Raw genomic sequence first — 10,923 nt, forward strand, 5'->3', positions numbered from 1 at the left:
GTCAATAGCTCTCCAGTTTGCCTGCCTGCTGTGCTTCATTTCCCCCAGACTACTGACCATGCTAAAATTTGGGGCCAGGAGGCTGGATAATTGGTGGCTTGGGACACTTGATGTGAATGTTTGAAGTAGCGGATCCAGCAAAGGGAAAGGGACCAAGCTGTAAAATAGATGGAAGCTGGGATAATGTAGTTATGTCTATGGACTGTCAACTGTGCAAGGCAGTTTTAAATGCTGGATGTAAGATAGGTCTGGAGTTGATACAGGGCCTTCAGCCTGCCTATGTAATGTAGGGATGCCAGCCTCCAGGTGGGACCTGGGGAACTGCTGGAATTACAGTCCATCTCCAGACTACAGACATCAGTTCCTCTGGAGAAAATTGATGCTTTGAAAGGTGTACTCTATGGTATTGTACCCCACTGAAGTCCCTGTCCTCCCTAAGCTCCATCCCCAAATCTCCAAGAGTTTCCCAACCTGGATCTGGCAACTCTACCCCTCCATTCCCCGCTGGTGGCCAGGGGGACCTGGCATCCCTACACAAAAAAAGTTTAGATGTTACAAAATTGACAGGCCAATGTAAAATAATGGCTTGGCAGCTTGCTAAAGGGTATGAAAAGTATGTTTAACCACAAGTGTGTATAATTTGTGCACTTGTTTTCTGGAAAACACCAAGAAGCAATAAAGCAAGGTAATTTTGCTGGCTTTTCAGAGATTGTTCTTCACACTAACTACAGTTTATATAATCTTTATTATCTGTATAGTTCACTAACAATTCCCCCCTTTGATTCTTGAAGCTACAAACTGTGTTCTTTTGCTTTTCAGCTTTTTTTGATCCCCACCAAGAAGAGGGTGACACAACTGTTTGCCACATCCACCGAAGATGAACCCAGAAGCTCCAAGATTAAAGTAGATTTAGTTTAAACATTACAGAAAGCTTACTACTTAGAAGAGAATGGAATAAGATACTATCTCAGATATTTCCAATAAGGCAAGATTTCAGTTTTTTTTAAAAATAGAAGGGGTGGAACTCCTTATTCAAATTAGAGGTTTCAATCCCAAAGGTTCCATTTTGAAAAAGAGGAAACTACGCATGTACTGAACACTATTCAGCTCTACTTGTTCCATTACACCTTCTGTTTTCAGTGCATAAAAGCTTTGGGTTTGCTGTTGTGAGGGTGGTTTTGTGGTGAACCAGAAGAACACAGAGATCACTGAGGCGGTAGTTGTATGCAAATAACCAAGACTGGTGTTGCCAAATGGATGCACAAGAGGCTGCCCTGCTCCTGAAGGGGAAAACAGTCATTCAGCTGTTTAACCCGAGCCTATGGGAATGCTGCTCCAGCATCCAATCACCTTGTGGGAAGGGAGATTGGAATGTTGCAGGGAAGCACAGCAGGTGCTAGTTCAGGCCTGCCTCAGCCAAAGTGCTGCTGACAGTGTGAAGGGTAGCTCTGCCTGGTAGTATAAGTAGAGTGGTATAGCTCTACCGCCGGGAGAAGATAGAGTACTCAGTTGTTAGGCCTGTCTCTGGTGATGAGCAGACCTTGTACCATTTAATCTGACTCTTGGGAAAGGGCAGGCTGGTGTGGGTGAAATCCTGTGTGTGTGAAAGTACCCAAACTAGTGGTTAGCCAGTGAAAGCCTGTTTGTACCGGTAAGCATTAATGAAAATTCAAACCACACTCTGAAGCCATAACTAGCTTAAATTTATGTGCCTCAGGCAGGTTTCACCCTTGACTTTATGGAGACCTGTGCTGCTGATCCGTTCTTTGAAACCAACCTGTAAATAAATAGATATTACAGCTCTATGCTTAAATAATGAAATTTCTGTGGAAACATTGGGCTGGATCCAGAATACATTTTCCACTGATAGAAGGCGCTTCCACCAGCAGAGCACAAGCGTTCTGCCTTCCCCTCCTACTACATTCCTCTGATCTAATGGTAATGCTCCTCCTGAGGGACAGGAGATCCTCAGTAAAGGTGTGAGGGGCAACTTAGGGGGAAGCTGCAGCAGGAAGGGGAAAACTGGTGGAAATTACATTTGTCCTTCTCTTAGCAGTAAATTTAGTCTGGATCCAACCCGTTGCAACTGCACAGATAAACTAAACTCTCCCTAGAGGTCCCTGAAAAGTACTGGTCTAAATGCTTTACTACCAATATGATACTTTCTAAAGAACTTGCAAATATAAAGGTTCATTTGATAGAAAACTATTTAAACTTATAAGGATCAATCATATACCAATCAGGAGATGGCTGAAAATGGAAATTCAGAAATGGAAACAGTATAATTTTTCATGTTGTGGTAGACCAGCAACCCCAAAATGGTTCTATTTCCAAAGATGAACTATTTGTTCCAATAATTTCCTGTAATTGTACCAGGTAAACAATTCCAAAAATGGCAAACTCTTTAACTATTAATATATGGAACAGAAAGAAATATCACCACAGCTTACTACAAATGTGATTCTTTTGGGCTACTGTCCTCACAAAAATAGACAGTGTGTAACTATTTTACACTAATTACCATGAAAATATGGAAACAAGGGGTTAAGCAATTCGCACTATTGGAATCACCACAATAATAATTTATACAACCACCCAGAACATTAAAAAAAGGATAGAAATTCTAGCTTTCTTTCTTGGAACGAAAAATGAATTTTCTGCTTTGTTAACATGTTCCTAAAAGGTCAGCATATCCAACTCAGTACTAACCTGGAAGGGCTCTGGGGTGTAGCCAGAAAAGTTTGGGTGGTGGGGCATTAGGAAATCCTGCGGGGCAAAGGAGCCGAGGGAGTTCAGCTGGTGCAGGCACAGTGAGGCCGCTGCCGCCAAGCCGAGTCTTCTTCCTCTGCTGTGGGTGGGCTCGTGGCTCGAGTGGCATTTAAAAGGGGGAGCCGAGTCCTCTTCCTCATCTACTGGCTTCCTCACCCACATGGGTCAGAGAGGGGGGAATCTCTGACTCTCTCTCTTTTGCATTTTGCAATTGTATTTTCTTTTTTGCAATTGTATTTTCTTTTTTGCAATTGCATTTTCTTTTGCATTTTTAAAAACCTATTTATTTTTCAGCTCAGAAAGAAAGAAAGAAAGAAAGAAAGAAAGAAAGAAAGAAAGAAAGAAAGAAAGAAAGAAAGAAAGAAAGAAAATGAGACTGAAGCTTCCCTGACTGTGCCTGGGGTCATTTTGGAAACTCCACACACATCTTACATTTACATGTAAATGTTTACTTTTTTAAAAAAAAAATCCTGTGAGGGGGCGGCACTCATCCACTGGGGGCCTTGCCCCCAAATGCCTCCTGTGGCTACAGGCCTTCAAGGGCTAAATGTAAATTGGTATCAACGACTACAAGCCCAGCACTTTGTTACCTATAACTAGATCTGTACTCAGGTTACACAAACACTGACAGGCCTGGAATAAATGACTGTGCCCAGCTCCCCTAGCCTAAAAGACCTGGATTGACTGCCATACAAATTGTTGCTCAGATTGTTCAGTATGACACCTGTAAGGCACCCAAAGTATGCTGGGGAAAAGATATTAGTCATGCAATTGCTTTTGCTCAAGACCTATGAAGGTAGTCAACACAGGAATATGGGGGATCGACTGAAAATGCTAAACAAATAGCACCATCTTAAAAAATTTCCAAATTAAGATAAAATGGATTTTGGTTGGATGCAGATACCCAGGGGAATTTGTGGCCAATGATTTGAAGTCTGAGACATTATATTTACCAGTCTACCTACTACACTCACCATGGTTAAAGATGGTAAATGGTGTGAATATTTACCATGTGTGTAGTAAATTCCATATTTTTTAAAAAACAAAGGAAAAGGGCCCAGTAGAAAACAATAATGTAAGAAAAAACCACCATGGGATACTCATCTACCAACACCTAGATATAACTATTTATAGGAAAAATAGCAAAATGTGACTGTATGATCAGGTATGTAATGAATGGTATGACAAGGCTACATGTCATATTCCTAACGCTCCCATCACACATCATAAAATCCTCGTGTTGTTCCCCTACAAACACAGTCACTTTGTAATAATGTAGATGAACTTCCAGGGGATCATTGGGTGAATTCTAGGGTATACTCTCAACTCACAGGAGGTAGCAATGAAGCCCAACAGGCCTGGCTAGTACTTTACAAAAACTCAATGTAGGGCCTGGTCACACGGGAGGATTTGCCCCACGAAATGGACGGGTTGAAGGCGCATCAAACGGCACGATCATACCACAACATCTGGTAAGTGTCATGCAGCCGTCCCTGATCCGTCCCTTCGGCCCGAAAACGTGCACTGAAAAGGTACCAACAACAGAGCACTACCTTCCGGATGACGCGCAGCAACTCCAGGCGTCTGATTGGGGAAGCGCTGGTAGCCCGTCGCAGCCAGCGCTGTTCCCCGTCCCACGCATGCGCACAAACGTGCAATGTCCGTTTTGCTGCACTACGTCTGATCACCTGCTGAAGGCCGGAGCATGGAGCCACGTCGGATCATGCTACCGCAGTTCTTTTTGCTCCGGCTCTAATTTGCCTCCCTTCAGCGGCGCAGTATCCCGCTCGTGTGACCGGAACTGTATTTCATTCATTCATTCATTCATTCATTCATTCATTCATTCATTCATTCAAATGTTTGTCTGCCCTCCCCACGAACGGGCTCAGGACAGACCACAGCAGTAGTTAGGACATTCAGCAACACAAAACATAGTAATAAATAGTTAATTAAAACATTAAAACAGCATGTAAAAACAATCTGCACTGATACTGGTGCTGCTGGACTCTGAGTTTCCTCAATCCAGGCCACATGAAGGTGGTATCTTCAGCAGGAGAGGCCGAGCTGTTTTTACTGGATGCCTGCTGCCTCAACCAAAGGCCTGGCGGAACAGCTCCATTTTACAGGACCTGCAGAATGGTAAAAGATCCCGCAAGGGCCCTGATCTCACACAGGATCATGTTCCACCAGGCCAGGGCCAGGGCAGAAAAAGCCCTGGCCCTGGCTGAGACTAAACTGACGTCCCTCAGGCTGGAGATAACCAGCAGACCTTGCTCAGCAGAGTGCAAGGCTCTCTGAGGCATATATGGGGAGAGGCGGTCCCTTGGGCATGTCGGTCCCAGGCCTTGCAAGGCTTTGAAGGTCAATACCAACACCTTGAAGTGGGTCCGCTACCTTTCTGGGGCTGAGTCTGGGCAGCCATCCATCAACAGATAGAGCTGGGTCTCATCTGCACATTGATTAAATATTTTATTTTATGCCCTCTGTAGAGTTTCAACTGCAGAGCCCACTGAGAGAAGCTGACGCAGAAAATGTTTCCTATTGTGGTGGTGGTGGAAAGTGCCATCAAGCCATGGCTAACTTATGGAAACCTTGTAGGATTAAAGGCAAGACACGTTTAGAGGTGGTTTGCCACTGCCTGCCTCTGTGCAGCTACCTTGATGGTCTCCCACCCAGATACTAATCCGGGCTGACCCTGCTTAGCTTCCAAGAGCTGATGAGATTGGGCTAGCCTGGGCCATTCAAGTTAAGACTTTCTTAAGGTAGGAAGCTTTAAAACTATAGGCTGGCACTAGCTTGGCAAGTATAGCTTGTCATACTGGGAGAAAAGTAACTGCACCTGCTGAAATTCTTTGTTCTATACAACTATTCTACACATTTCGTCCTTCTGCATATAATAATGCTAGCTCCTTCTGATTTTACGATTGCGCTATCTCCACCCCCCCCTGCTATTGTTATTGTCAGTGACATGCTTGCAAGCAACCTAGCCAAGGCAAAAAATTGCGAAAACTAGGGAAACACTGCAGCAATCCAACAACAAGTACCATGATCTCACCCACAAAAACTCCAGTCTGTCTGAAAATGTTTACTTCATTTTTATTAACATCTTGTGCTAGTGACCAACTGGTGTGATCAGTTTCAGCTCTGCAGTTGGTCCAGGAGGTTCCTCCATCGTCAAGAAGAACATTGAGTTAAGACACTGAATGACTGGAAATGGAAAGAATAACAGCTGTATTTACTATGCAGAACATGACTTTGACTTGCAGATGCCTGTTGTTGTTGCAGATCCTGTTGTTATAAAACGTGAAAATTCAGGGCAGTAAGCCATAGAAAATGGCTGTGTTAGGTGATGGCCTAGGACACTGGGTGATTTCCCCCTAGCTGGACTCCAAAACTGAAAGCAAGTCCAGCTGACAGAAAAATTATCACAGGAAACAGATGGCATGGAAATAATCTGCAAGTGGGGGCCATTTCAAGCCCCTCCCCAGCCTGACCACACCTTTGCTTTTAAGATCAGAATTTCCTCCATTTTTTTATGTCAGTGGGACAGATTTCGTTTTAGACACTTGCATAACTGCCACTAGCTTGACCTTTAAACCAAAACAGACACAGAGGCAGGAGTTGCATGAATTGATCCCTCGTATTTTAGAAAAGTTTATTAATAGCAGCTGTGGGAGATCTTAATGGAGATCAACCCTCATGCTTTTTTCCAAAAATGCAAAACTAGCCCTCCAGTGCTGCTGCTTGACTCAAATGGAAAATATGATCCTGGGGAAAACAATGACTGGGGAAGGTGTGGTATTTACTTCAAGAAAGAATTAACCCCCCCCCCCTCACACACACACACATGGCTACCATGCCATTCTGTTTTGGGCCTCCCTGTGACTGCTTTTAACATTTTAAAGGACTACAGAAGATCCATTCCCAGATCTCCCACTACAATGCCTCCAGGCTACGGGCCGAACTGGATGTGTCCCAGTGTCCTCCATAGGGCCCCAACTGACTCACTAAGCCTCATGACATCACCTACTGTAGTACAGAAACAACACACAGCCAAGCAGCCAGAAAGAGACCACCCTCTGTTCCCAGATGATGCACACAGAAGGCCTGCATGAAGAACCCAATGCTTTCACGTTGTTATAGAAAAGAGCCAAGAGTCCAGTAGCACCTTAGAGATTAACAAAATATGTGGCAGGGTAGGAGCTTTCATGAGTCACTGCTCACTTCTTCAGATACCTGATATATACCAGAGCAGTGACTCATGAAAGCTCCTACCCTGCCACATATTTTGTTAATCTCTAAGGTGCTACTGGACTCTTGCCCTTTTCTACTGCTACAGACAGACTAACACGGCTACCTGACTTGATCTATCTTCATGTTGTTAATTCAAATAGTACTAAATACAGCATGTTTGTTTTACCGTTCCTGTGATGGGATCAGCAATCCAGAAGTAGGGGGCCCTGTGCACAACAGAGGAACGGAAGCTACTGTTATTGGGAGCTGTTCAGTCACTCTCTGGGAAAATTACAATACAGTGGGAAACAGATCTGGCTTGGAATCCTAACTTAGGGAAGTAGAAATGTGGCCTCTACAAGCCAAAGGTTGAAGTCCTAAGGGCACTGCCCTGGGAACGAGCCCTACTGAATAACATGGTGCCTACTTCTGAGTAGATCTACTTAGGATTGCTCTCAGTCTGCTCTTGGAGGTCCTGATGTCTACAGCAATTCTTTGACAGAACAAAGGAAAGCACATCAGAACTAAACACCCAGGCCTCGGATCTTCAAGGCAACATCCTAACCGTAGAGGTAGAGGAGCAGATGGAAAAGACTCACAATGCGATCCGTGTAGTCTCCCTGGAGCTTAGTTCATGACAGGCCATCTTCCTCCATCTTCAATCCCATATGGACTCAGACATATGGCCTGATACTAAAGGGGCCATATGTGAAGATGTATCTTTAGCTGAAATAGAGAGATCCTGGATTTGTGTCTGTGGTCTGTCTGAAAAGAAACACATATGGGACAATGGGGTATGACAGCCTATTATAAGCCTTATACTGCAAAAAGCAGCATTACTAATTGTGTAGAGGAGCTGCATGCACACAGTTGTATGCCTCAGGCCTCGATGCAGATTTCATTGACCATGCATACAGTACACTTGAGGGTCACTGCTTCCTGCTGCATGCATGTATACAGTTTAAATCATACGCAAAGGGCTAGAACGACTGGTGGAAGGGGAAACAGCCCTACGTGGATAACTGTTTGACATGCCTATACTCTTAAGACGCCTTTCCTCTTTTCCAGTTCCCTTTATCTCATCCAGCCACAAATCATCATCATCAATATTTAATGCATTTCTATGCCACTTTTTGACCCAACTCAGGGTCCCCAAGATAGTGAACATTAAAACACTTTGCACATTAAAAACAGCATTATATATATATATATATATATAGATATAGATATATATATACACACACACACACATATATATACACACACACACTTAAAACAAAATACATACATACATACATATACACACACACACACACACACACACAAAGAGGGAGGAGGGCTAATAAGAGTTAGTGAGGGAATGCTAAACAAAATAAAAATCTTCACCTGTTGGCTGAAGTTAACAATAGAAGAAGGCAGACAAATCTCCCGGGGGAGGGAGTTCCAAAGTTTTGGCACCCATGATCGAGAATGCTTTTTCTTGGTTTGCCACCTGTCTAGCCTTAGATGTCAGGGGCACCCAAGCAGGGCCTCTGAATATGACTATAGAGATCATGTAGGTTCATACAGGAATAAGTGGTATGCTGGCCTCAAGACATATAAGTATTTAAAGATCAATACCAGCACCTTGAATTGAGCCTGGAAGCAAACTGGGAGTCAGTGCAGATGGAAGAAGACTGGAGGGATATGATTCCTACTACCCATTCTGGCTGCAGCATTCTGTACCATCTGTAGCTTCTGGACAGTCTTCAAGGGCACTCCCTGTAGAATGCTCTGCAGTAATCTAATCTAGATGTCACTGTGGCACATACCACAGGGACAAGATCTTTTCTTCCCAAGAAGGATCACAGCTGGCTCACCAGCCGAAGCTTTGTTCACGTGGTTGATTATCAGTGTCTTTGGTTTATTGTATCAGGCCATCTTGTTTGAAAATCAGTTTCCTATTCCCTGATATTTATGAATTCTTCCCATCCGCACAATGAATAAAATGATTATTATATACTCCCCCCCCTTCCATCCTTTCAAAACCTTTCTTGGAAAGCACTACTTGTTCCTATTTTACAGATCTGAGCCAGAGAGCTTCCATGCCTCATTAGCCTATGCTTAAAGTTACACCAGTTCACTGAACACCCCTGGCTCAACTGTTAGTCTGAACTGTTCCCCTTTATTCGCAAAACCAGTTGGATACAAATTGTGATGGGATGTTGTTGATGTTGTTCAGTCGCACAGTCGAGTCCGACTCTTTGCAACCCCATGGACCAGATCACGCCAGGCCTTCCTGTCTTCCGCCATCCTCTGAAGTTGCATCGATGACACTGTCTAACCATCTCATCCTTTGCCGTCCCGGTCTTCTTTGACCTTCAATCTTTCCCAGTCAGGGTCTTCTCCAGTGAGTGCTCATTTGGTGGCCAAAGTATTTGAGCTTCAGTTTCATTATCTGGCCTTCCAGGGAACAGTTAGGGTTGATTACTTTTAGGATTGACTGATTTGATGGGATAGGGACTGAATTTTCAGTCAGCACAAGGAGGGGAACCAAACTGCAAACAAACGTGTAACTGGTGATCATGCAGACGACTTAAGTTATGATGAGCCTGAGAAAATGTCAGACGTCAAGCTCGTCACTCATAAATTCTAACGCAGCTGTTCTCGTTTGAGTGTCCTTTGGAAGCTCCTCTGTCGAAGGCCGACTTTCAGGTCAGCAGCGGACCGTCCGGGGAGAGTGGCATGCTCTCCCGCCTCTCTTCGTGGCCAGTGGGGGAACTGCAGTAAAAGGGACTTGTACTAACGCGGCGGCGGGGAGGCAGCACCGGCTCCGCCTGCTCTCTCTCCACTGGCGGCTGGGGCCAGAATTCCGCTGCACGTCCCCGCTTCCCCGCAGCCTCCGTCCGTCCGGAGGAGCCTCCGGCTCTCCTGCAGCGTCAGCGCCGGGCGTGAATGGGAGGGACCCCAGGAGGCTTAGCGTGCTGCAACCATGGCGACGCACCTGGCCCCGCCCCACGCGGGGCTGGGCTGCCGGCGATTGGTCGGGGGGTGGGCGCTCGCCCTCTGCCCCCTGACCCTGCGCGGCGGCGGCGGCAGCAGAGCCTGCTGCCCGTTTCCTGCTGGCCTGGCGGCGGCTGGTGCCGCTGCTGCAGCACTGGGCGGGCGGGAGAATGCGGCGCAGGTCTCGGATGCTGTTCTGCTTCGCCTTCCTCTGGGTGCTGGGCATCGCCTACTACATGTACTCGGGGGGAAGCGCCGCGCTCGCCGGAGGCGGCAGGAAGGTGAGGGCGGCGGCGAGAGGGAGCCGGGCGGCGAGGCGGCTCTCGTCGAGCAGAGATAGGAGGATCGCCCTTCCTTCCTTCCTTCCTTCCTCCCCTCCCCTTCCTCAGCCAGGGAGGCGCTGAGCCCTCGTGCCGGCGTCTCCGCCTTGCCTTCGCCCACCGCGGCGCCTCCCTGCCCGTCTTCTGCTCTGTTCCCCGAGCTGCTTCGCGGCGGCTCCCCTCAGCCAGCCAGCCAGGCGCCCTGGCCGGCTTAACCGCGGAACTGCCCTGCCGCCCTTACCCTACCCCCCCCCCCCCCCGGGCCCGTCTCTTCTCGTCGCGGAGGTGGTTCCCGGAGTCGCTGCAGATGGAGTTCTAGGCTGTGTGTTGCTTCTTCTTTTCACTTCCTTTCCTTGAAATATGGCCGGGGTTGCTGCCCGCCTCTTGTGCTTATCCCTGCTTGCCTTACTGAGTGGAGGCTGTTCACGGTCTCCCTGGGCATCGTTGTCCTGAAGGCAGGCGAGGCTCCCTTTTTTCTGTGTGGCGGGAGGAAGGGATGTTCCTTTGGTTTCCTCTGTGTGTGTGTGGGGGGGTGTCCTACGGCATCACTCTGCAGCTTTCCGTCTCCACCTCAGCCTGACATTGGCACGAGGTGAGATTTGCTCCTTTTTTACTCTCG

At 46.6% G+C, this 10,923-nt stretch overlaps 1 protein-coding gene across 1 annotated transcript in view; it reads left to right on the forward strand.

Annotated features, from left to right (window-relative positions):
* Positions 1-10,067: 10,067 nt before the first annotated feature.
* Positions 10,068-10,923, forward strand: part of GALNT2 (polypeptide N-acetylgalactosaminyltransferase 2) — a 104,152-nt gene continuing 103,296 nt past the window's right edge. Inside the window, exon 1 of the mRNA XM_015421436.1 lies at positions 10,068-10,265. Coding sequence (XP_015276922.1) covers positions 10,155-10,265 — 111 coding nt within the window. The 5' untranslated portion in view covers positions 10,068-10,154. The remainder of the gene's footprint in view (positions 10,266-10,923) is intronic.

Source organism: Gekko japonicus, unplaced genomic scaffold (assembly GCF_001447785.1).
Source record: "Gekko japonicus isolate JY-2015 unplaced genomic scaffold, Gekko_japonicus_V1.1 scaffold851, whole genome shotgun sequence".
Lineage (NCBI taxonomy): Eukaryota > Metazoa > Chordata > Lepidosauria > Squamata > Gekkonidae > Gekko > Gekko japonicus.